Source organism: Triturus cristatus, chromosome 5_1 (genome assembly GCF_964204655.1).
Source record: "Triturus cristatus chromosome 5_1, aTriCri1.1, whole genome shotgun sequence".
NCBI classification, from domain to species: domain Eukaryota; kingdom Metazoa; phylum Chordata; class Amphibia; order Caudata; family Salamandridae; genus Triturus; species Triturus cristatus.
In genome coordinates, this window is record NC_140587.1 from 813723982 (window position 1) to 813751955 (window position 27974).

General features: G+C 46.0%; 1 protein-coding gene across 2 annotated transcripts in view; it reads right to left on the reverse strand.

Annotated features, from left to right (window-relative positions):
* PTPN2 (protein tyrosine phosphatase non-receptor type 2) overlaps positions 1-27974 on the reverse strand; it is a 520264-nt gene that overhangs the window by 189063 nt on the left and 303227 nt on the right. For both annotated transcript variants that reach the window (XM_085605857.1, XM_085605856.1), the window contains exon 5: positions 2115-2252. In XM_085605857.1, coding sequence (XP_085461983.1) covers positions 2115-2252 — 138 coding nt within the window. The remainder of the gene's footprint in view (positions 1-2114; positions 2253-27974) is intronic.

A 27974-nucleotide genomic window follows, 5' to 3' on the forward strand; every position in this document is an offset into this window, starting at 1 on the left:
AACGCAAATCTTCATCACACTACTCTAGCGGGTAATCCAGAGGGAAACGAGTTGTAGACGCAGTTAAGGGAAAAACACAAGATTTCCCCCAATTTATCCGAATTCCGGAGAGTTTCCCCAAAAACAATAAACTTCTTAAGAATGGGTTCAGATTTTTTTTTGGGTCACGTATATTCTGGAGATAAAAGTGCCTCTGGATCTGGGGGCCTCCATTATCAAATCTATAATGTTCATGGAACTCATGTGTTTGCTTGATTCAAACTATCGTTCTTTTCTTCCATCATTCATCTCAGGTGCTCCCTGTAATATCTCTAATAAGCAGTTTTGCCTAAACTCTGAAAGGTAATCTTCTGTAGCTTGAAGAGCAGAGATTCAAGGAAAACAGGAACAGGAAGGACTGACGAAATAACAGATAATGCCCTGTGAGGAGGGGAGGGGTGGCAGGGTAGCATAACTGACAGGAACAGGGCAAATATATGACCATGTAAAGTCAATATTGTCAAACTAGCCTTCATATGATCATGATTTAATAGCTTTGTCCCACACAATAATCTGAAATAGACGTGTGATACTGTTTTCACCTGTCGAATTGTGGGAACTTTGAATGGTAGTATTTTCACCATCTGTCAGAAGTTCTGGAGTTTTCAGTCACAGAAAATTTAAGAAATTGTGAATTATTTTGAGCAAGTGTGCATGTAGCTGCTCAAATCAATAGAAAACCTGCATGTTTGGTAACCACACTCAGAAGACTTAGGGGAACACAGATATGGGTCAAACCTTGGAAGGGATATGCTCCTGTGTGGGGAAGACTGAAGGAAACCATCATATTTTAAGAAAAAATGTTGATCATTTGACAAATGTCTTGCTCAGTGCAATGTCCCAGTCAGCCATATAGGGTGAGGATAGTCTGGTATGCAAGAATGTACAAATCTTATGATCTTTTGATGTTTAAAAAGAAATGGTTGTCATGGGTTTCTTTGCAGGCCAGGAGTGATATCTTAGACCAAAAAACAAGTACCATAATCCAGCGGTTCACCAGCGGGTGCTTCTGAAATTTCGAAAATGCACAGCACTCAGTTTATCGAAAGTGGGCACCCTGAGCCTAAAAATACCCAGACGTCTGGTATCCCACATTAAGGAGACCCACAGCAACAAAGTTGGGGATCAAGCTTTGGCAGGGTAACTTTCATCTGCGAGGGAGACTAATGGGAGTTACCATATTTTGGAAAACAAATGGCTAAAAATCTTACTGTTCAGTGTTCTACTGGCCAGGCAGTCAGGACAAAAGAGGTCTACTACCAGACTGCTGAAGTCGTATGGAATTGAATTAGACAATCTAGTTTTTATAATTTCCATATAGTCCTAAATAGAATGATCAAATACAGTGTGCACCATAAACTGTGATCAAGCCACAATTGTATATTAAGTGTATTTATCAATCTAACTAGCAAACTTTATTTCTTAGGAAACTCCAATCATTTGAAATTGACGGACAGAAAATATTCAAGTTAACATTTCCTTGGTTAGGTTTCTGAGATTTATGATTGTCCAATAGAGAAATGCAACAAATTATTGAACAAAAAATAAAATTTTCAGTATATCTTCAGACTGCAAAGAGATACTGTTATAGGGCTGGCAGCAAAACATAGCCGCATAAGTGGCGAAAAAGACAGTTTGTATTGGTGCACAAAGAGTTCAAAAGAGGTACATGTGCTTGAAGCCCCCTAATTCTGATGTATTTATAAAAGCTCCAGCACAGAGAAGTGTCACTGTCAGATCATTTGAACACATCAAGTAAGCCATGAAAGCTTCAGTCTTGACTTAGAAATTCACAGCATTGCTGCAAGTCACCTGATAAAACGTATGCCTTCTGAGTCACGAAATAGGGGAAGAAAGAAAAAAGAATATGCATCCAACAGTCATACTAACCCAATTTATACTTGTGACATCAGGAGGATTATACCAATGAAAAGATATCATTTTAAAACTACTTGAGTAAAGTGAGACTTTGTACTCTATGTAAGTGTCACCACTGATCAGTCACATTTATAAACTTTTCTAGAACGGTGCAAAGAAGTTCACCTTTACAATAAGAAATCAAAATACTGACTTACATTGAGATTTTGTAATTGGAGTCTCCGAACTGTGTAATCCGATTTGATTTCTTCAGATAATAATTTCACCCAAAGTCCTGTTTCTCGAAATGGCAAAATTCCCTGTTCTGGTAATGGCCAATATTGTTCACATTTAACCTATATCGCAAACAAAAATTCATGAATTATGTTGTTCAAAAGAGCAATTACTGTACTTAAAGACAAATTCACACAGTTACAACATGAAATATAGTTACAGGGGGGTTCTGTTAATATGAAGTGATGATACGCTCAACAAACTGCTCCTGGGTTAGCGGATTACCCTGCAGATACAACAGGGCAATAACAAACATACCTGATGTACTGAGCCACCTGCACCAGTCAGTTGTACTGAGGAGAACCCACAGTAGCTAGAGTATGGGGAAGAGACTTTGGACCCACAACCTTGCCCTGAAGAGACAAAGGCCCAACTTTGATGGATGGTGCTTGGCCACCATGGGTGCTGCCCGCACCTGCAGCCGCAATATGAGACCTGGGATGAGACCACATCAGAACAGCAATTTGTGGCCTGTGTGGACGTGCTACATCAGTCCGAACATGGACCCAGATGAGTACTGACATTCTACTGAGGAGCATGGCTGGCTAATGGAGGGCTGATAGCACTGCACTGAACTGAACCCAGACTAGCAACACTCCCTATTTGGAGGATATGTATTAAACTTTGGTGAATACATAAGAGTGCTGCTCCTTTCTCTACCCTTTGTCTCCCCATCTCCTCTTCGGTTTGTGGCAACCCCATCCATGCCTACACTTAGAAAAGCTGTGGGGGCAGGAGAACATAAACAGTGGTGCTGCCTTCTCTTTCCCACCCATCTGAAGTGTTTTCAACATCAACAGTGATGGGCTGGCAGACCAACCTGCTTTGAGGTGGGTGCCTGCAAACCCACACCTACATTGTGGCCTCAGGTTGGACCACTCAGAGATTTGAGAGTCCTTCAAACTGGACTGATACGCAGAGGTCCTGGCGTATAGCAGAGAACTGAGAGATCCTGAAGCAAATTGTGACTGGTACAGTGACAAGTGCTGTTAGTACACAGTTGATATTTTATTGGCAGCACCTCCCCTCTTCATACATCCTCAGCCCTTCCACCATGGTGCAGCTGAGGCACCACTCTATACAGTGGTGAGGAGGAGCATAGTGGCAACATGTCTCTCCTACCACCATTACTGTATAAACTAACTTGTGAGGTACCAGAACTCTCAGCACTGTGCAGCTAGAAGGGGGGAGTCTTTGGACTTGAGGAGGCCCTCAGATGTAAACTGGGACAACTGACTCATTTTCTCTTTCATTTCACTTATCATGGACAAACAAAAGTCTGTTTACAATGATCTGAGACAAATGGGGCAAGTCTTAAAAATAAGTGGGGTTCCTGAAATGACATTAACAATGTGCCTTGTACCACTGACTGACTGCTCAGATGATGCTTCTCCCCATTGTCATGGTGAAGGTAAAATCAACAAAATCAACTGTTGCCCTCCTGCTTACCCCAATCATCTTGGCTGCTTGATGATAACACATGTGAATGCCTTCATACATAAGCAGATGTCAGTGCCAGATGGGGATAAGGTGTATCAGATTCTTGTTTAACTATGAAGAAAAAGATTGATGCTGTGGCTGTGAAGGTCAACTTGTTAAGATCTAACCAATGAAAACTAAGCAAGCATTTTGGAGATACTGAATCACAGGTAGCTCAGCTGACACCAGAGGTTATCAACCCCCCAAAAAACAAACGGAAAACCTGGGAGACTGCATCAAGTACCTTGAAACAGGGCTTCAAGTGGAGGAAAACCACTCCAGGTACAGTTTCCGCACCTTTCGGGAAGGTCTAAAAGCCCTAGAAAGGGCTCCTCTTAAGTGGCGGCTCACAAAAACGGTCACTACAAAAGGTCTATCCACATTCTCCTCTGGTAAGTGGGTTTACAGAGCCCCAGTGCCCCCATCACCACTGTCGGTAATAGCCAGACTGCTCAACTACATAGACATTTTACAAGTGGAACATCTAGGCCCCATTGGCTTTGGAAAAAACAATGTCATGATCTTTACCTGACAGTTAAACGCTTGAGAGACTTCAATATTAAGTACATTCTGCTCGTTCCAGCTGAATTGCAGTTATTAGCAGATGTAAAAACCCACTTCTTCACAGATGTCACTGCAATATGGGAGCAAAAACAGGACGTGCGGCCTGCAAGGTCTCAAATGAAACACGGATGGAGCAGTGATAGTGCAGGCCAAGACTTAGTAAGCAATGGAAGGTTCAGGAACCACACTTCTGCTCAGTCTTTGGCAGACAGAGCAGCAGGTAAACAGTTTAACACTATCTGGTGCGAGCTAAATGTTGGGCAACCAACAGATGAAAAGGAGAGAAAATCAGGTTTTGGAAACATTCATGTAGTGGGAGCCCCACAAGCCCTAAGGTCACACCAATGGTAAGAGAGGTCATGATCTAATCTCCCTGCTCTATTAGGAAAAAAAGCCTGGCGCTCGTCAATGCCTCACAGTTGTATCTATAAAAAGAATTGCACAGACTTATCCAAAAACGGCTCTCCAAACGTGGTAAAGCTCATGAATGTAGAAATGTCCGGGCCTGTAATGTGGGCAAATCTAACCTTCAGCAAGAAAACTTGGAATTTTATTTTGAGGATACCACCTTTGTTTAAATTAGACTCTGTTGTTCTCTTTCATGACCCCTGGGGCGGAGAGCTTCGTTACAAAATTCTTAACCAACAGACCTGCACCTTTTGTTAGATATAAAACCCTTAACGTTTAAATTACTAACGTCTTATCTTCACTGTTGATGTATTGAATCTAAGATGTGACTTGTTGATGCAGGTTAGGAATTCAAACCTTCACATTTCATGGAGCACTGTCACCATTGCAATCTTGGAGGTAGGCCTAATTAATTAATGGGTCCTAGAGTACAAGGGCCATGCCTTACAAAAAACATATCTTGCGCACCTTCACGGCACAGATAACTAGAAAAGACTCGTTTACATCGCCACTAAATTCACATACTACAGGGGAGGGAGTTTAACTATGTTGCTGATAATACACTGGACAGAAACCCTTTCTTCATTATGGGGAGAGCCGCGTCAGCCTTTTGAGACTGGCTTAGTAGCTGGGGTCTTGGAGATGTTGGAAGGGACTCATACCCAACGCTTACCGAGTTTTCCTTTTTTCTCTAGCATATCAGCTACACACTAGGTGTTGGAGCTACGGACTCTCTCTGTCTCTCTCATCTAATTCATCTATAATTTGGGGCAGCAGCACCCTCCTGAGCTTCCTGTCTGTTTCTGCTTAGCGCCAAGATACTCCAGCGGAGTTATAGTTGCGCTTTATAAATAATACCTACTACTAGGTTAGACACGTTTCTGACTACCTGCCAACTAACTGGCACTGCCCAGAATGCGGAACATGTTGGGAAGACACTACTAAACCATTTCCCATTATTGTTGATCATAATCTGGGGTAAGCCATTTGCATACATATTATTCAGGAGGCTGCACAGTCAACAGTACTTCAGTACCCTGTATTCAGAGTAACTGATTGTGAAGCCATCACTGACTAGTTTACAAAGAATACTGGCTCCCTAGGGGATACAAATCAAATACGAGACCTTTATGGTCAATTGTGCATCGCAACGTCACATGGGGTTAACACTGTCAAAGGAACAGATCATTCATGTCAGGGCACTAGTGGAGTTGGAAAAAAGAGATCCAAGGTAGCACACAAATAGGGGAATTGTTAGAGGCATGACAAAGGCATGCTACCATTTTAGAAAGAGTGTGTTGCCTGGACTAACACGAATAACGCAGGTGCATGGAGAGAGGGACAGTTCGAGCTGCATGTTGGAGTGACTGGTCAAGGAGAGAAAAATAAACTAATTCACATTGACTGCACTGAGAGGATGGAAGAAAGATACAGTACACAAAGGAAGTATTTGAATACTGGATGCAACATAAGAACAGAATCCTCCCCCTGCCCCCCACCAACAGCAGACAGTATTAGTTGGAGCTCACAAATAGAGGTGCATTTGTGAGGTGCAAGAGTTCCTCCAGGGCTTCGCAGCTGGCAGAGCCATTAGGGCTTGATGGGGGAATGTGCATTTCTTGGCCCGTCAGCAGGAGCTGTCCCATTGCGAGAGGCCCTGTCCCCCCCCCAATCTCTTCAGGACTGTGTCCAATCTTTGGTGCTCCAATGTTGTGTCTACTCTGTTCTGTCTTGAGTCAGGTGGTGGAGTTGCATCCTGTCCACCCCCATTCCCTTCTCCCTCTTCTCATACCACAATATAAATGGCCGTGAGACCCAAGGATGCTAGAAATTCCTCAAGATCGTACAGTTCATAAAATACTTTGTTTTTGCTGTTGATAGCGAGCAGCATGGTAGTTGGTTCCAGTAGATCAATCCAAATGATGAGTTTCCGGACAGTAGGTTGCATCAATAACAATTTCCTTTGCCAGAGGACGGTTTAATGAGAGAAGTCCGCCACAACATATATCCTGGCCACCTTGTACAAAAATGGTCAGTTGTGTTGCTGTGCCTGTTGATTGCATAGGAATAAGCCAATAGTTGGCCTAGGAGTGTTTCGGTGAGAACCCCACTAGGACGTACTCTGTGAGCCCTCTGGAGTTCCAGTCACTGTGGGACTTGCAGACCTGTAAGCTCTGGGAGAAAGGTGGATAAGAAGGCTACCATATCCTTCCCGTTAGCCACCTCCGGAACCCCCAAGAAACTAACATTATTCCTTCGGCTACAGTATTCCAACTCTGTCAGTTTCCTGCAGAGGTTCCAAACCTCACTGCCAACGTCAGGCCTGGTTACCAGAAAGGGCAAGTGGTCCTCCAGGACCTACATTCTGCGGTCGTGGCTTCAAGATGCGTACTGAAAGTTCTGAGATCGCTCTGTAAAGAGTTCAGTTCTGCTGCTGTGGTTTTGGTGTCTTTGCGTATCAGGTCCATGGTTGACTTGATACTCGTGAGATTGTTCATGAGTGCCTTTAAGGTGTCTACCGCCATGGCGGCCAGGGGACGTTCCGACCGACCAGTCACGGCGTTTATTAAAAGAGGAGAATGTGTGGCCGTGGCCTTACCCTTAGATCATGGATCTCCAATCTTTTCTGCATCGAGACCTATTTATGTTCAATGAAATGCATTGAGAGCAATTATTATTAGTGTTGTAAAATCTCATTTTTTTTATATGCATATTGATTCAACCAAGCAAAAGCTTTCCAATTTAATAAGCTGGGCTGTACACAGGTGAGCTACTCAGAGGTATCTGGTTGTAGACCCATGCCTTAGACTTTCGGACCTATGACCATAAGAAGTGCAAAGTGCTGGGTACAGGTGAAGAGATTATTTGTCCCTTTATTTGCAGGCAGTAATGAGCGCGGCCGTCAAATAACCATGGACTTCAAGGAGTACACCTGAGGGATAAAGCGGTCTGTAAGAGAGGGTGAGCTTGAAATAAACCCCCCACCTAGCGTTCTCGCTGGGCATCCACACAGACACTCCCCAAGGTCGCAGCTGAGGAAGAGTCCCTAGTGGCTCCTAGGGTACAGGCTGTGAAAGAGCATATGGGTTCCTTGCAATATACCCAATAGTTGACGACATAGCAATACCCACCACACCTGATTACCTGCTGCTGCTGAATAAGCCCAAAGTCTAAGGGCAGTAGCAGACCCAGAGGATATTTCTGTGTGTGGGATTAGCAGGTTCCTGTCGTGTGTCTAGCGTTCAGTGGCCCCAAAGTACAAGTGCAAGTGCAGCAGTATTTGTATATGTTGAGGGAATCTGAGACTCCTTATCCTTTATTCTGATTTTGTGATTTTAAATTTTCTCACTGATAATGCCGCTGTCCATCCCTGCTAAAGTTTGACCACTGATCGTTCACTGTTCTAGACCTAGCCTGTACAATAGTTGCATAATGGTTTTTTAATGAAACATCATAATGTATCATAGTACCTAAAAAGAGGACAAAGTAATGTAATTGAAGCTTATGTTTGGTAAAAAAAGATTTTTTAAAGTTACAATAACACACAAATAACTAACACGGATTCATGTATGACATGTTTTGGGCCGTAATATTATGTACTGTAGATATTTAGTACAAGTTATTGTTTGTGTATGCGGTTATGGTGTGATTTTATTGGTGCTAGTCAGCATTCAATCTGTCCTACTTAAAAAAATACTTTGTCTTTTCAATTGATTCTACATGTATTTTTATTTTTAAAGCACTGCCTTAAGTCACAGGCAAAGTTGTTCAGTCACAATATGTATTCTATGTCAGGACTGGGGGTGAGCATTATGACTTTCGACAGCCAAGTGGCGCTCACACCTCAAATTTATTCTAAAATGGCCACCTTCCTTGGCAAATACATCTACAATCCAAGAAAGGCACCCATCGCTCCTGTCGGTCATGCCAAGATAAGCTTTTGGATATCACAGCCTCCTCACAAAGATCCTCGATATGGCCGAAGCAGCAAAGGGAATCTGGCTCCCTGATATCCCTTGACATCCTTTCTGGCTGGGCCCACAGGGTGGTGATATTTCTCAGCAACGCCAATACTCTCTACAGAGAGGTTCCCATCTCTTTGTATGAACGTTGATTCCAACTTAGGGGACCTTGCCCTGAGATGTGAGATGTGAATTGTCGCAGTGTATGCCATAAAGCAAATGAAGAGATTCAGCTGTTCTGTATATACTGGTTTTCTTTGAAGTGAACATTTACTGTTGTAAAACGCTCGGATACCTTCGGGTCTAGCTAGTGCTATATAAGACTCTAACATTAATAAATAATTGGGGGATCCTCAGAAGTCCCAAGATTAGTAACCACAGATGTAGGGGACTACTCTGTCCAAACAGGGTGTGGTTACATGCTAATGGTAGGTGTCAGCGAGAGGCCCTGACAGAGGAGGTTCAATGCCCGGCTGTTTCGCTCTGAGGGTTTCCGCCAATAAAGCACGTAAGCTGCTCTGTCTCATTGTGTCTTAACATAGGCAATGAGCACCATGCATAGAACCAGCAAACCAAAAATTCCTGAGTTGTTTTTGCCATTTCTCTTCTCTCATACTTCCCTGCCAGGGTTGTCGTCTTCTTCTGCTGTTTCTAAGGTCACTGGAGTGCTGTTGTGTCAATTTCTGAGCTTCTTCCTACCCTCCCACCTCTTCCAGTGATGGAGCCACCTGTCATGTGTGTGCCCACCATCAATGGAAATCAACTCTAAAAATAACTATCTTGCCTGCCTACAAAATCATGATGGATAAGCCTGTTGTGTATGACAGCAATGCACACATCATGCCAACTATGAGGTACCACAAGCATTGTGGGCCTGGAAGTTATTGGTGATGCATATATCTTTAAAAACAATAATCAAGGAACAATTTATTTTCACAGATCTTATATTCTAATTACACAATTTGGTTTCGGAGCACACTAATTTATAAGTATATGACGGTGATGTGAACGGAGTGAGTGACTGCCACGTACTGTTCCACTGAACTTCATGAACTAGTTAACTGTCAGGCACACACTAAATGCATAAATGGTAATTTCGAAGTGAATGGTTAGCTCTACATTTCCCCATTGAATGGATCATTTGTTATATGCAGCGCCAAGCACCTTCTGTGAATATTCTGTGTGTATTGAAAAAGTTTGTGTAATGCTACAGTGATGTGCACGTCAAATCCACAAGAAGTGCGGACATATTGAAATTTAAGTTCTACACTTTTCTTGGAAGCACACACTAGCTTCGGTTGGAGTTACATTTGATTCTTTGGGCTGCAGTTGCCAATTTAGTATGAGAATTGCATACAAATCGTTAGACTGTACTGAAAAAAATTCTATTTATTTTCTTGCTTCGTTCTTAGTTTCTCCTTTGCATTGTTCTCTCTGAAATTACCATGGTGGGAATGCTCCACTGTTATCCCTGAACTCATATGAGTTACCAATATGCTGGAAAGAACAGATCCGACAGCAAAATCCTTCATTACAGACTTACCGAGTGCTGGCCCTTATCAAGGAGGCCCACACAGTCACATTAATTTGTGCACGTTGTACTCTTCCTCGCTATGTACTGAACATACTGGACCAAGTTTGCGCAGTGCTTATGAGAATACCATCTCTCAATGCCCTGAAGAAGTTCATTTCATATGAACGATACGCGTTGGCTGGTATCTTTTACTGTTGGATGTTTAAGAAAATAAAGGATTTACTGAGACAATACAACAAGACTAAATGACTTATTGATATACAATTATTGCTTCGGAGTAGTGCACCACTCCAACTTTGGGTCTACAATTTTGAATTTAGCATCAATTTGAAAGATAATGCTAGTCCTGTAAAGCACAAACCACATAGAGTCACCCTTAGTAGAAGGAATGCGATTTTACAAGTACTTAGCAAGTTGCAAGAGGATGACAAACATTCAATTATATCAGTTGTGGTAGAGAACAGAAATTAGTTAAGAGTGTGTGTCGATTAACCAAGCCATCTGGGTTGACTTACATCCTCTTTCCTGAAATGATGATCTATTGGCTAGTTTGGATGATGCCAGAAATATTAGGAATTTAGACTTACGCTTCACCCATCATCAGATTGCATTATCACTGAAGTTTCACCACCTTATAACTTTTGTAAAGTCAGATAGCGCATTCCAATACAAAAATATGCCATTTAGACTGGCATCCGCTTCTGTGGTATTTCAGCTAGTTGTGATTCATTGGCTTCAGGGCATTCATGGTGTTTTGGCATTTCTAAGAGCACATCTTGGCATCTGGCTACAAACTGCAAGATCACAATCATAGATTACAGAAAGTCTTGCAATTCTCCACTCTATTTGGCGGACCCTTAGGTTGGACAACTTTGTGTTTGGACAAAAACAAGTGGATTTTTAGGGTCATGTGACTGGTGAAGAATGCATCAACCATAGACTGGCGTTACTTAGGACTATCAAGGATGCGCTTGCACTGCGTAACAAGGATCAGGCGGTGTCTTTTTTAGGTCTTTGCAGAGTTCATGCCAAAAGTTGCCTCAGTGGCAGAGCTCCTACCGAGACTCACCAAGAAAAAGATGAATGGGAAGAGAAGCAAAATTTGGCTTTTGAATAAATCAAACATGTATTGCTAAACGCACCTTTTTTGCAACTGTGTGTCCTGCTTTAGCTTCATCTGTGAGACTGAATGCCAGTGATACATTTTTTATGGGGGGGGGTTCTAAGGCAGAAGAAGAGGAGACGTGGACAGTAGCTTTTGCTTTATGAATATTCAGAGACAATGAGAGACTACTCATTTGCTGAGAGAAAAATACTGGTGTGTACATGGGCTATCCTATATTAAAGACATACTTTTGGGGAGCTACTTTTACACTTAGGATGCATCAAACCTCTTCTGTACCTTCTAAGCAAACCTGGCACGCATTCAAGCACAATATTAGCAAGTGAAGCACAAAACATTTGGATTTTTTTTTTTAATGTGGAACACTTTCCTGGTAAATGCAATACCATTTTTTTTTCTGCGTGCCTACCTGTAAGAAAGGAGAACAAACAGAACAAGGAATTAGATGATAGAGTGTTTGTTGGCCAGTGCGGACTTTACTAACAAAACTGTATTAACTTTTATGGAGGAACAGTGGCATCAGGAGTTGGATGCTGATGAGTGAATGATGGCCAAAAGAGTTGTGCTCAGGTGGGGAATTCGTGTTTTCAAAAATATCTGCTTAATTTTCCATTGAGGATGGAATAGTTTAAGAGGGACAAGTTAGTTCCTCCAGTGGTCGTCGGAGAGAAGTTGATAGAATTAGTCCACATTGGTCATCAGGGTGTGACACTTGACATAAATAAGACTACAAAAGACTTTCCGGTGGCTAAATGTGCATCTGGCTTTCGAATTTAAGATTAGCGAAAGTGTGACTTGCAAAATTGTGGACAAGAATTTAGTAATATTATAATACCCTGATTAAAATTGGCAAATTAAACCATGCTGGGTGCCCTAGGAAGTGAGGTCAAGATGGTTCCTCTTTCCATATGCTGTGATGTTGCCCCGTGACCTGGCCTGGTCTGCCAAATGGTGCCTACTTAATGTGTGGGATGAATCAAACCTCACTTGTATGGACCAGCTCTGGGTTACCTTGGGCTTGATGGTGGCCAAGTGAAACACAGCTTGCATGTGGAAGGCCAAATGGAGTCTAAGCCTCGGAGACTGAAAAAACGGCATGGATTGTTGCATTCTGGCAAAGAGGGTAGAATATGTGAGAAGGTGATGCCTGAATAAATTAAACAAAATATGCAGCAGATGGGGGGGTGTGGCTTGGCCGGAGAAGATGGTGGAAGCATGAGCTCCGCACCAGCCGTTCACTTCTCCTGTAATATTTTGCAGACGTGAAACCTGATCGAGTCTCTCGCCGGCCGAGTGCTGAGGGACATCAGAAGGGCACTCGGTCCAATTTCTGGGGCTCCCGGGTCTGTGAGCGGAGAGTTGCGGCGGCTGCCGAGGCCTGGCTGCCTACGACCTCACAGGCTGCCTCCAGGGGTGGACTTGAACCCTACTCCACACCCCGGTCTGAGGGCCGCGCAGATCGGCGCGGGCCCCATCCCGACAAGAGCGCCTGTGACGGAGCGAGAGGCTGGCTGCGGGCCGGCACCACCAGCAAGTGGGCATCTGGAGGTGTGGAGGTCGGCGTGGACAGCCTCCCCGGAGCTATGGCGCAGAGCTTGGAGCGCCTGGGGCCTACATCCTACTGCCCGGCGGCCATGGGCCTGGGGACTGTGCAGCCTTGTACCTGTGTGGAGACGGCTTGGAGGTGGAGACAGGCCTCCGCGTCGGTGTGTGGTCGGTATCCTTGCCCCCCTCCCCTGGGTGGGACTGATGTTGGGGGGGATCCCCGCTGCTTCTACTGGGGCTCCTGGTTGCGACCCGCTCCTGTTCCTGTCCCGGACAGTGTGGTTGCTGAGGGCTATTGGCACATACAGACGCTGCCATCCTGCTGTGCTGTGGGGCACCCGGCGTCCATTGCCGCACCGCTACTACGAGGGCTCCGGCCCGGCTGGTCACGAGAGGGGACCCAGCATTCCTGCACGGAGCAGCAGCTAGCTGAAGGGGCTAGGTGTCCAGCCATTCCTGCACATCTCGCCCTCTGGACTGCATGCTAACCGGTTGTGCCCGACGCTGGTGCTGCCTTCCGGCCCGGAGTGCCCACCGGCGGGACGACGACAGTGCCGCCCGGTCTGGAGGTGAGGAGCGGCCGCGGAGTTGGGGGCCTGGGCAGTCAGGCGGCTGCGGAGACCCTGGGGGCGGCTGACCTCACAAGAGCGGGCGCCAGGGCCTGGACCCCGCCGGTTGCAGAGGCCATCGCCCTTGCTTGGACCCGGAGGTGAGTTGGTGTTGATCTTTGTGAGCAGGAGCGGGTTGGGAGCGGCAGACAGGATCGCGCTGGGGTCCTCCTCGCGGCCATATCAAGGTGGGCGGCCTCTCCCGGACTCCCCTCCTGACGCCTGGCACTCCCTGTGAACTGCGACCCCGCTCTGGAGTCCCTACTGCCATGGGGAAACCTAGAGGCCGCCAGGTGGGTGCCGCTCAGGACCCGGAGGATAGCGCGCAGAAACAGTTACAGACTACCCTGGAGGGCCCCTTTCAACGGCAATTTAACAAAGTCTTGGAGGCCATAGCGGACAGTAAGGCGACCCTCCACCAAGACAAACACTGTCGCGGTGAGTCTATACCTGCTGTGCGACGAACATAAGAAGCTGGCGGAGAGGGTCAAGGGGACAGAGCATGCTGTGGCTGAGCTGGCGCCCGCTCACAAGGCTCTGGAACAACAGGTTGGAGCCCTTACAGACAGAGTGGGTCAGTTGGAACGCAGGGCGGGGGATGCTGAAAGGCGCAACAGGAGGAACAATGTGCGTGTCCTGGGCTTGCCGGAAGGGGCGGAGGGTGGAGACATGGTGGCCTTCCTAGAACACTGGTTTAAGACTGTTGTGGCGCCAGAGGGCCTTTCCTCCTTCTATACCCTCGAACTGGCACATAGGGTGCCGGCCAGACCCTTTGCACCTGGACGGCCTCCGCATCCAGTGGTGGCTTGCCTGCTCCACTTCCGCGACAGGGCCTCCTCCTACAGAAGGCAAGAACACTCAGACCTTTTGCTGTCTGTGGATAATAGTACGGTCTCCCTCTTCGACGATTATACACTGGAGGTCCAGAGGAAACGGACTTCCTATCTGGAGGTCAAGAGAGCTCTACGCAATGAAGGCCTTCAATACTCCCTAATGTTCCCGGCCTGACTCCGTGTACTGCTGGATGACACCACTCACTACTTAGATAGCCCTGGTGACGCCTGGGACTGGCTAGAGGTCTACAAAGGTGAGACTCCTGCATCCGGGGGCCCCAGGGGAACTGCACGGCCGCCTCTGGAACCACAAAAGCGGTTGCGGCGGCACACTCGCAGGGGGATTTCCAAGAAACTGACTCCATCGCAGGCTGAGGAGGAGAGGACCGGGGCCCTGCGGGCGGTGGTGGACCTGCTGGGGAGCCAGACCATAGCTTCCGGCACAGAGGCTGCTTCCGCTAAGGAGTCAGACGGTGTTGACACAGACTCCTCTCATAGCGATAGCATCAAGCTGCCGCAGGTGACCCCTCAGACTGCAGATGGTATCATCGGTTGAGGCTGATGACTGAGGACTGATGTGCCCTTTTGAGACTTCTTGTCTAACTGCAGCCCACTCTGGGCCTTGTGCTGTGTTTTGCTTTTTACAGGCCGGTGCGCTCTCCTTAATAGGGGTTACTCCTTTTCACTTTTTCTTGCCCTTTCCTGCCTGGCCTACCCCCGGCGAGTGCCGCACTAGGTTGCGGCCTCATTTTTCATGTACTGTTCACCATGATCTTTGGGCGGCGGACCGTTGTCGGACTGCCCTGGGATCGGGGAGTTAACCACTATAGGGTTTTTTTTGTTATAAAGTTTATGACCTGGTATGTTTGCAGAGGAGTGGGAAGCTTTGTGCATCAAGCGGCTGGGGTGGGAACCTCTTCTGCTGGGAGGTTTCTTGGTTTGACGCAGTGGGAATGGCTGAGATACAACAACATTTCCAGTTCCTAACGTGGAACATTAGAGGGATGGGGTCCATGGCGAAGCGTTCTAATGTTTATTCATACTTGCGGCGTAGGGACGTTCATGTTGCCTTTTTGCAAGAAACCCACTTAAACAGCGAGGCAGCTGGGAGGCTAAAACGACCATGGAGGGGCCAGGTGTTTGCAACCACCTGTTCTGCCTTTGCTCGGGGGTGTTGATCTGGGTCCAGCCTGGGGTCCCCTTTGCAGTGAAGCGAACATGGGTAGACGAGGGTGGTCGATATGTCCTAGTGGCTGAGAGATTGGCAGGCGGCGAGGTTACACTAGGGGCGGTCTATGCCCCTAATCAAAACCAGGTTGGCTTTTTGGATCTCTTCTCTGCGGTACTGGCGAGCAGTGCACAGGGTAGTTAATTCTTGGGGGTGATTTTAACCTGTGTTGTGAATGTTGACCTGTATCGGTCGTATCCGCCTCTGATGGGGTCCCCGACTCGCCGCTCGGCTCTGGGACTCCGAGCGTGGATGGCACATTGGGGGCTGGTGGATACGTGGCGGCTGCATCATGATGGTCATAAGGAATTTTCTTTCTTTTCCTCCGTGCACCAGGTACACACGCGCCTTGATATGTTCTTATGCTCCCCTACTTTTCATAGTACTGTTACTCACTCTGAGTATCTGGGCCGTACATTGTCGGACCACAGCCCCTTATGGATTACACACCAGTTATTGGGACGGTGTCCTCCGGTTCTCACCTGGAGACTTAATCCGGCGCTGCTGGATGATGACCCTTTTCGGGATTCCCTTCACACTCTTCTTGATACTTATTTCCCTATTAATGCTAATACTGCTTACTCCGTCGGAGAGTAGAATGAGAGGCACTTAAGGTGGTGGTACGCGGCCACTGCTTGGGACAGGCCACTGGGGTCTATCGGGTGCTCCGGCGGGAGGTGCTCCAGCTGAAGGATGACCTTCGTAGGTGGGATGGTCTTCAGGGCACCGGGGAGGCACCTCGCCTGGAGCTGCAGGAGGCCCGCGCACGCTATGATGAGGCCATGGGTCGTCTACAGTGCTGCAACTATAATGAATACCTTGATAAGGTGCAGAGAGAGGAGGTGAAGGCGGGCCGTCTCCTGGCTAGATTGATCCGACCCGAGCTGGGTGGCTCCCCTATTACTCAATTGGTAGCGGACGATGGTGTGCTACAGTATTGTCCTGATGAGATTAATGATTCCTTCGCTACGTATTATGAACAACTTTATGCGGCCCCAGTGGCCGTCCCTTGTTCTACAATGAGAGAGTTTCTGGACTCGCTGCCCCTACGGGTGCTGGGAGATGAGGATGGGGAGGAACTGGCGGACCCGATCACTCTGCAGGAAATCCAAGCTGCTATCCATGGGCTGGCATTGGGTAAGACGCCGGGCCTGGATGGACTCCCGGCGGAGTTTTACCAGCTTTTCTCCGACATACTTGCACCGCAACTGGTAAAGGTGTATGCTGATGCCTATGAGACTGGGGTGCTACACGCCTCCGCTCGGAGCGCTCTTGTAATCCCTCTTCCGAAAACCACGTCGCCGAGGGCCAGGGTCAGGGACTATAGGCCACTCTCTATGCTCTCTACCGATTTTAAGATTTTGAGCAAGGTACTTGCCGGTAGATTAGCCCCGCATATACGACAATTGGTGCCCTTGGACCAGAATGGATTTATCCCTGCCCGCAACACCTCCTACAATCTCCGTAGGCTCTACTCTATTCTGTACCATGCGGACGCCCCGCGCTGCCTCGAGGCTGCAGTGCTCTCTGTCGACCTGGAGAAAGCCTTCAATACGGTGGGGTATAGATATCTGTTTGAGTTGATGAGAAGGATGGGGCTGGGGAAAGATTGGATTAGCTGGATACGGCTGTTATATGCAGCGCCCACTGCCAGGGTTCGCACGGGCAGGACGATATCCCGGGAGTATGGTGTGTACCGGGGAACTAGGCAGGGGTGCCCCCTCTCCCCCCTCCTTTTCGCCCTGGCGATTGAGCCCATAGCCGAGCGGCTCCGACAAGGGGGTGACGGGATTGGGCTGGACTCTGCTGGATGGATACATTATGTCTCCCTCTATGCCGATGATCTTCTGGTGTATCTGGGGGACGCAGTGGACGGCACCCCGACGGTAATGCGGATATTGGACGATTTTGCCAGTCTCTCGGGGTTGCGGGTTAATAGGAAAAAGACATACTTATTCCCAGTCGCTGGCCCCCTCCCCCGGCCGGACGCCTTGGCGCCCGACGTTGTTTGGGCTCGGGACACGTTTAAGTATTTGGGCATACAAGTGTTCCACTCGCTCGAGGATTTGAAGGAGGGTAATTTGGGAAAGGCGGTGCGCTCTCTGCGTGTCTTCATTTTTGGCGTACCGTGCAGTTGCCGGTGATGTCCCGGGTTTCTCTATCCAAGATGGTCATGCTCCCCAACTTGCTGTACCTTTGTCAACCTTCCGGTCCTCCTGCCTAGTGGCTGGTTCTGCCCACTGAACGCCCTGCTCCGTGACCTGGTGGGGGGGGGGGAGGGGATGGCCGTACCAGAGTGTCCCTCACGACGCAACAGCGTCCCGTTACCGAAGGGGGGCTAGGAGTGCCGAATTTTGAACATTACATGTTGGCTGGTCAGTTGCAGTGGATGGCACAATGGATAGAAGAGGTTAAAGGAGAGGGATCCTTTTTGTCTCTCCCGGAAGTCTGTCCTAGATTAGTGATGGCGAAAGTGTTCAAACCACTGACGTCCACGCCGTATTGCTCCCTGTTGCAACGTACTGCCTTTCAGGCCTGGCGGCGATGCGGAAATAGAGGTGGACAGCGCGCTAGGTATACCCCCATGTTGCCTTTGGTGGGCCTGCCGCATGGAGACCCCCAATCTGTATTTACAGCCGAGCAATTGGCCCCCTGCACGGCGGTGGGGCTCGATACTGTGGGAGATTGTTTCTTGGAGAAGAGCCTAATCTCTTTTGATGGGCTTGTCGAGGACTGTGGTCTGCCTCCTGGCCAGTTTTTGCAGTATGAAGCCCTGGTCCGCACCTTTGCACAGTTGTGGGGGAGGGTAGAAGTGAACCGGAACACCCACCTCAAATATTTACAGTTTAACTACACACATATGGCCTACAAGACCCCGCAGCGACTTAACGTTGCGTATGGGGGCGAGGTTCGCTCTTGCCCTAGATGTTTGTACCCCGATGCAGACTTTGGCCATATGATTTGGGAGTCTGGAGTTGTGCGGCCTTTCTGGGAGGCAGTGCTGGATAAGCGGGCAGTTGTCTTGGGCAGGGAACTACCCTCTACGATCCAGACGTGTGTCCTAGGTCTCTTTCCCCGACTGCCGAAGCGTAAGTTGGGGAACAGATTTATAGACTTAGCACTGGGAATGGCAAACCGTCGCAGTGCGTTGGGATGGAAAGCTTCAGGGGGACCACAGATTGCGCGAAGGCATAGAGATGTTGTGGTGTGGGGCGGAGCGGAGGGCAGGGCGCTCAGCTGGGAAGAACGTAAGGGCATGAGGAAGCTTCCTTTAGCGGATCAGTGGAGGACAGTGCTGGCAGCCTGGGAGAGCCCGGAGGGACGGGTGGAGGGATTGATAGACTCGGATCCCAAACCGGATACGAGCGCGGGCCAGCGGGTGCTTTAACTTGTATCACCCATTGCAGTCTTTGTTGGTTCAGTGCCCGGAGGATACACGATGTCTACGGGTTGAGCGGGGGGAGCGTCTACTGACCTGCCGTGTTTATGGGGGCAGTAACCCTGGCTCCGGCTACCGGACCCTTCCTTGGGAGCCCACTTGCTGGTCCACTGCTGTCACTACTTTCTCTACTGTGTCCTCACCACTAGCTGCATTGTAACTCTTTACGGTGCTCCCTCCTCTACCTCAGGTCTTTTAGTTGTTTGATGTTTTTTCCTTTTTCTTTATTTTGCCCCAGTTGAGTATCCTTCAATTGTTGGATGATGTGTTTGTGTTATTTGGGCATTTTTTGAAATATTGGTGACTGATCCCATGTTTACCATTATTTTGCACTAGGTGCTCAGGATTATGCACTGAGGAGGTAGACGTTGCCATAACTTGTAATTTCTATGCCATTTTCTTTAAAGACTGTCTTGCCTCTACATGTTTTCTTATTATGGTACTGTGTATTTTGCAAAATTAAAAATGCCAATAAAGATATTTTCAAAAACAATATGCAGCAGATGGACCAACTACAGGGGCGGGGGGGGGGGGGGGGGGGGGGGGAGGCCGGGCTCTGTGAACATTTGACTGGAATTGGGGATGTTGCAAAGTAAAGATGAAATTACTAATTTTACTGGCGACCTGTAGATTACAGATGTCATAATTCACTAACACTAAACGACTATCCTTTTAGGTCTCTGTCAACAGTCGCTGCTATTTTTCTTTGCGTTGAGCTGCTGGGTACAATATCACCATACTTAATTTTGATTTATTGTCTAATAAAAAGAATTGAACATTTTTTTTAGTGATATGAACTTTGCCAAAGGAGGCTCTAGAGTTGCCCGAGTGTGTTTGGGTCCAAGTGGCTTTACATTTTTTGGGGTACTTCTAAGGGGAGAGTATCTGTGAAAAGCAAGCTTTGGTGCTAAAAACTAGTTTCACAAACTAAAGTAAAGTTTGTGAAACATCCTGAAATCAAGGCTGTTCGGGAGTTTTAAGGATATGATTTTGCGTTAGAGGGTGCTCCCTGCACACTCAAACTATTTTTTGCTTCCTCTGAAAATAGCTTGAGCGTGCAGAGAACGCACTCTGTCATGTGCTGTGATTTGTGATGTTCTAGCTCGGTCCATAGCTTGAGCTATGGTCCTGTGGTTGTCTACCTGGATGGAGTGCTGGGTTTTAAGTGCTAATGTTCAGTGTCAGCCCCTGAGAGAGAAATCCCTGCGAGAGTAATCAAATTAACCTACTGCTCCACCTCTTTGGGATTGTTCCAATAAAAACACTTAACTAAGCTGCTTTGTCTTAATAATAACCCTTCTTCAATGTCCATTCCCAAGAAGCATAATCACAGCCTTATCAGCATTTAGCCATAATTAGTTTATAGTTTGTTTTTGGTTAGCATCCTATAAATGACTGACAATTAGAGGCATATAGTGTCTGGATTAAAGGGACCATTAGCCAACTTCTTCAGGAGGGTTACCAGTGTCAGAAATTCTCATTGCAGCTGTGAACCCATACGGCTGCCTTCTAAATATTATGCGCATTTTATGCTCCATACTAAAGTACACAAAAAGTGATAGATGGAATGCTTGAATTAAACTCAGCCACTGGTAGTTACTCAGGGCTGCATTTCAATGCATCGTTATTTGGCACACCATGTCACCTCGGTTTAGACCCAACTATATGCAAATCAATCTTGACCCTGCGCCAATGGGAACAAGTCCAACCTGAACTGGGTTGCTTGTGTTCTGGTTAAGGGAGGATCTGGCTTGGCAGTTCGTGCTGGGCTATTCCCATTGCCGCAGGGTCAAGATTGATTTTTATATAGCTGGGTCCCAACTGAGGTGGCATGGAGGCAAAAAACTGATGGAGTGAGATGCGGCCCCAAGAAATTGCCAGTGGCTGAGATGAATTCAATTATTCCATCCATTACCCTGCTGTTGTTACAGTTGATACCCTAAGTGCAACGGGTATGGGTATGCCCAGACATAGGTACCATGCACACTGTTACTGGAACCAAGCTATACCTGGCTGATAAGCCCATAAACAGGGAGAAACTGGTCCTGAGTTGCTTGTGTTTCGGTTCAGGAAAGACCTAGCTTGGTAGTTCGGGCTGGACTGTTCCCAATGGAGCAGGGTCAAGACTGATTTGCATATAGGTGGGTCCAAACTGAGTTAGCATGGTGTGCAAAATAACGATTAACTGGAATCAGCCCTACAGTAATTACCAATGGCTGAGATTAATTCAAGCATTCCAGCCATCACTTTTTGAGTACTTTAGCATTTTATGCTCCAGGCAAAGGAGTTGCCCACCACTGTCGAACCATACCATACGACAGGCCATACCATACCATACCATACCATACCATGCCATGCCATGCCAAACAAGGACATAGCACACCATACTATACAATGATAATCATACAACGCCATACTACACTACATAATAACAGGACACACCTAAATATACGATACAATGGTAGACCGCACCACCTTACTAGAAAACACATTGACAAAGCCAATAGATCTCGCATAGGCGAGACCTACCGGCTTTGTCAATGCTTGTTAAAGCTAGTTATGAATATATATTCACAACTTTAACTTGCCTTAAGGAAGATTTTTCAGTGATTCTTTGAACTTTTGTGGTACTTTAACAACTGCTAGTAATCTTGCTATTCCCATGCAGTCAAGGCCCATCTGTAAATGGCTATAGAGTGTGGGCTTCAGCCACCAGCACGCCTGCAAGTGGCGCTGTGTGGCTCCGCACAGACTTTGTTCTGCCCCAGAAGTGGCAAACCGAGTCACCTAAGCACCATCCCTGTACACAGTCGTCAGTTTCTTTCTTGAGTCTGTCCAGCCCACAGAGCCTAAAAATAATCAGAGATACCAGTGTGCAGACTCCTACATTGGGACATTTTTAGATTGGAAAGGAGATTATTTCACAGAAAGTAGAGGAGGGAGGTGGTGGGGAATCTGCAGTTAGATAGAGCATCCACCAAAAAGAGTGTCACAAAGGCAAGTAACCTGTTTTTCTGAAGGATACTTCTTAATGCAAAGTTCTCAATTTCTGAATAGATGCCAACTCACACACTATCTCCCAGGGTGGTGGATCTGTCTAATGGCTCACCTCAAGAGGTCCTGCAGCACCAAACGAGCAACAAGCACAGTCTGACCTGGCTGTCAAGGAGTAGTGCTTTGTGAACATGTGTATTGAAGCCCATGTCACAGCCTGAAATATGTCAGGGACAGCGCAGTGGTAGCACCCTTTGCCTTGGTGGAATTGGCCCTCAACTCATTTCGACTCTGTCAGTAGGAGCTATAGAAAAAGAATTGGGGTTCACCTACTGGTGGATGCCTGAACAACAAAACTCTCTGGTGCGCTGCGTCAAAAAATACAAGTTGCCTGGTTCCGGCCTGTGGCTTTTGGCAACCTGCCTGTTCAGTGGCAGTTGGGAACAGGGCTCAAACTAGGACCCATAAATACGCCCATTGGGGCTTCATTAAAATGAAGAAAGATTCTGACGAAATTTGTTATGGTTGCAAAACCACTGTTAGCACGCTGGTTTTGACTTCCATTGTTGACAGTTGAAAGTCTAAAAACCTCCACAGCAATCTCATTACCACAGCAAAGGATGGACTCTTCTGTTGGTTTGGTAGTCTAGGGGGAAAACACAACCCAGTATCCAAAAAATGAGTCTAGACCACTGGCTTCCTAGAAATCAAGATATAAATTATCATCATAATGCTGGAGGAAAATACTCCACTTCATCGCAATCGTTAAATTCTGTGAGTCAGAATAAACTGGATCAGGGTATGTCATTACGGAGTGGAGACCAAACCTCAGTCAGAACCGAGATGGACTCCATTCAGAGTTGGAAAGGACTTCTATGAATGGAGGTGTCTTCCGGTGCCAGCCTCAATGTTGCAGGGACCAGCATGGATTTGGGTGCCAAAATGGAAGTCGGCTCCAGCGTGGGAGAATAATTGGGTGCCAAAATGGAAGTCGGCTCTAGCGTGGGAGAAGAACCAGAGATGGGTTCTGGAGACACAGATGGTACTGAGGGCAGAACTGCCAGCAATATCCTGACTGGTTTCATCTGTAGATCCTTGTGGCCTGAGGGACCACTAAAATAGCCCCAAACTTGTGGTAATGCCTCCAATGAACCTAGAAACTATGGGTATATTGTAATCAGTTGTGGAATCTGCTCTTCAGCAAGGGACCAAGAGAGAGACCGCAAGGCACCCTGACATCATTGCGACTTCTCAGACTGAGTGGTGAGACTGGGATAAATCCCACTTGGTCTTCAGTCCTTCCACTTAGATTTCGAGCTGGACCTCCCTTGAGGATGACCCGATGTGGGGAAATGTCTGCACCCTTGACTTAAAGGGGGAGAGAGACTTAAAGGACTTCTTTCTGTGTTTGGCGATGTACAGTTTCACTTTGCATTTCCAGATCACCTTCAGGTTTAGAAGTGTGCACTCCTCACAGGACTTGGAGTTGTGCGTTGAACCCAAACACCAGAGGCACGCCTTGTGGGGAATCGGTCACAGACATCTATTTACTACAGTCCCTGCAAGGCTGAAAATCTATAGTTTTAGAAGGTGACAGCTCTCTTGCACATTGGAAAAAAGAACTGTGAAGAAATACCTTGTAAGAAGTATAGGAAAATAAACGTTGAGTGCAAGCTCTGGGTGTGCTAAAAAACAGAAAGAAAGGAACAGACATTAGTGCAAAGTACATTCATCACTTCCAGGGCGGAATGTAGTCGGCACAGAGCCCATGACGCTGCCTACCAGCACAAAGGAGCAATGCAGTTTATAAATCTTCCAAATCCAGTCTGGCCTCTGGGGATATTCTAAAGGTGCGGAATCTGCAGTTAAAAGTATCCATCAGAAACATAATACTTCTCCCTCTTTCTACTTCCGAGCCTCCCAAACATTCCTCCCTCATGATTCCCCATTCTGCAATCCTCTCACCATTACTCCCCGCCCATATCCTAAACCCTACCTTTCATTTAATAGCAACCATCCACTGAAAGCATCCCGTTAGTGGCAATGTAATGGCTGCACTTTGACAGATACAAACATCTACCATGTACTTCTCCTTCCCAATTTCCAATACTTCAAAGGAGGATGTTTTAATAAAAGCACATCTCGATTTGAAGTAATCCAGCACAGTGCCAACCAGCATGGTTCTGTAGGAATGTCTTGCCTACAGTGAAGCAAAGCATCACCTCTTATCTAAATGGGGGATGATGGAGGAAGGACTCTACAAACGTAGCATTATGAGTTATTACCCACTCTCCCTAGCAAGTAACCTACAGGGCAGCATGGTGTAAAGTAGAAATAAAACTGCACTGCCTGTTTGAGATTTATCTACTGAGACATTACACAATATCAACAGGACACCTAAATAGATTTACTGTGCTACAATACACCATATCCTAGCAACCTGCCAATCATGCCAACATCAATTTCCCGATATCCTGCTATCTAGACTATCAAACCACAAATTCAACACCAGCTGCAGTTCCGAAATCTGAAACAATTAAAAGCAGATGCAGTCTGCCAGAAATAATTCTGAGGAGGGCTTTCATCCTGGGGCAGGCTGGATCAGCTTACTGGTAATGGGTTCGGTACAGGAGCCTGCACACAGACAATTTTACTTACCAACAGACTCTTCTGCTACCAAACACCAATGACATTTTTGTCTAGCAAAGGAAGGAAACTGCAGCTAGAACATCAGAATTAAAGAAAATACAATTTTCTTAGGGCTGCGGTCAGGTTAAAGCTCAAGAGCAGTACACTTATTCTTTTACAATCCACTGCACCCATTCCTTTCTATTAAAGAACAAGAAGTTCACAAATATTGCTATTATCACAAAAGACACCATAACCACTTTTTTCCTGAAATTGAATCGGAAGCCAATACATTGGACCCCTATACATTTAACACTGAATTTTAGCTAGTGAGCATGTCCCTGGCACAGACAGGTCAACATTTGCTAATGTACATCTAACACAAGACCCTATATATGCATAGTCACTAAAAAAAACAGAGGTTACAGGGACGTTATAGTTAGGTTCAGATTTTACACACACAAAACCATAGATTTAGAGCAGCTATAGTGATGTCAAGTAACTATAACTCGCGCCCCCGCCATACACAGTCTTCTCATCAATAATTTCACTGCAAATGTTGCAGTGATATGATCAAGGATGTCATAGAAGACGTCATGAGTAATCTAATATGTGAGGTAATTAGCAGTGGATGACGAGGGTGTGAGGTATAGTCACCTTATGGCACAAGTTATAGTTACTTGAGATAACTATAACTGCTGAATTTCCATGTTTTTGTGTATGTAAAATCTGAACCTAACTATAACCTCCCTGTACTCGGATTTTTAGTGAAGATACAAAAAAACAATCTTTCTAAACAAAGATCTAGCCTTCTGCCAAATTTGGTGTTATTCCGTTCAGCGGTTCGGGCTGTAGTCGTGTCTACAATTGCTATGGGAAATTGCAGGAGGAAAACACATTTTAGGACCCCCTTATTTCTCAGCCCCCGCTTAACAATTCACCCCGAAACTTTCTAGACAGCAGCTGCAATCAGTGTCAAACTAGTCTTGAAACTTTTGTGAAGATTTGTAAAACGGTGACAAAGTTATTAGCAACACAAAAAAAAAAAAGAGAGAGAGAGATATTATATATATATATATATATATATATATATATATATATATATATATATATATATATATATATATATATATATATATATATATAGATATAGATATATATATAGATATATATATATATATTTTCACTGAAAAAAACATAGGTTTCAGGCACGCTATAGTTAGGAATTAGCATTTAAAAAACCTTAGAAATTCACGGAAAAAAACATAGGTTTCAGGGGCGTTATAGTTAGCTGGACTTTTCACTCGTACAAAACCATTAAAATTCCCCTGTTATAGTTAGTTCAGCTAACTAAAACTCGCGCGCCCGCAATGCCCTGCTGATGACGTCACATATTACATCACTCATTACATGGTCAGTGACATCACTCATGACATCACTGATGACATCTCAAATGACATCACTGATGACATCATCCAGTGAATGTGTGTTTTTCTGAAAATTACATATGTTTTATATATGTATATCTCAAGGTCGATGGACGAATAAATGGGTATATAAGTGTCTAAATGGATGATTTGTTTTTGAAAAATTGATTGTATAACTGACTGATTAAGTGTATCTTAGTGAATACATGGCTTAGTGAGTAATGTTTAAATATGTAAATATCTGTATCAGTCTCTCACTCTGTGTATAAGTGGCTGCATGGGTTGGTGAGTAACTACATGAGTGTCTATATAGGTTATTAGTTGGCTTTTTGAGTATCAGTATGAGTGTCTGTATGGTTTGGTGGGGGGTATTACGTAGTGCATAGGTGCATGAATGAGTGACTCACTGTTTGTATGTGTTGAAGACAGCATGTGTGCAGGATTGTATGGGTGGATGAGAGAGTGCATGGGTGTGTTAGTGAGTGAATGACTGTCTCAATAGTGTCTTTATGAGTAACTACATATGTTTTAAACTAGTATATGTGACTATTGGTGTATATAAGTGAGTATATGTGAGAGTGAGAGATTGAAAGAATTCCTGTATGAATAAGTATGTGTTTCTATAAGTGATTGTTTAAAAGACTAAGTATGTGTAAGTTTCTGTAGAAGTAAGTGTGGTGGTGTGTGTATAACTGTATATGCAATTAAATGGTTGTTTGATTCTTTATTAGCATAAGTGACTATGTGTGTGAGTAACTCTATGGATGAGTGGCGTTGTGTAACAGGATGTATAGGTGTAGGAGTACATATGATGAGTGAGTACATGTATGAGTGACTGTTATGTTATGTTAAAGAGTGTTTATATAGCGCCTATCACCGCCGGTCTCTAAGCGCTTAAAACAGAAAGAACATAACGTACAGTCACTCCGAAACCAATTGCCGTCTCTGATTAGGCCGAAGAGATAGCTTTCCTAAAAAGGAACGTCTTAAGTTTTTTCCTGAAGGAGAGTAGCTGTGAGTCCTCCTTCAGATTAGCCGGTAAATCATTCCAAAGTTGTGGAAGAATCACAGAGAAGGCATTGCCTCCTTTGGTCTTTAATTTAAATCTGGGTTGAAACAGATTGGAGGCCTGACCTGAGCGTAAGGTTCTGGCCGGGACGTACCTCCTCAGGCGCTGCTTGATGTACTCTGGGGCTTTGCCAAAGAGTGCCTTATGGGCCACGCAGAGACATTTAATTTGAACCCTAAACTTCATGGGCAGCCAATGCAGCTTCCAGAGGAGTGGAGTTGCATGGGAATTTCTCGGTAAGCAGAAAATCAGCCTGGCAGCATCATTCTGCAGGACCTGCAGCTTCCTTAGCAACTTCTGTGGCAGACCAAGATACAGAGCGTTGCCGTAGTCTAGCCTCGAAATGATTGTGGCGGAGACGATAGTTTGTAGGGTAGAGGCTGAGAGAATGGGAGTCAACTTGCGTAGTTGCCTCATCACCCACATACAAGAGCCCACCACGGCCGACACTTGAGGGGCCATGGTGAGATCTGCATCAATCTTTAGGCCTAGACTTTTTACCACTGTACTAGGAGAAGGAGTTTTTCCTAACTCCGGGGGCAAGTACAGATCACCCCAAGGATTAGCCAGGTTGCTAAGCACCAGTACCTCCGTTTTCTCGGCATTTACCTTCAAAAAGTTGTTAGTCATCCAGTTGACCGTGAATCTGAGCAAGTTCCTCACTGATTCCTGAGCCTCCTTTGTGTCTTCTAGCTGCACTAGCAGCTGAGTGTCATCTGCGTAGTTGAAGATTTCACAATTCCTACGCGAGAGCTCCTCCATCAGCGGTTGTAGGTAGATGTTAAAGAGTAAGGGGGAGAGTGCAGACCCCTGGAGCACACCCCATGTCACCTCATTTATCCCAGACAGCTGGTCCCTCATCTGAACCCTCTGAGTGCGTCCTGACAAGAAGGATTCTAACCACTTGAGCGCCTGTCCTGTTATCCCCAGCTTAGCGATACGG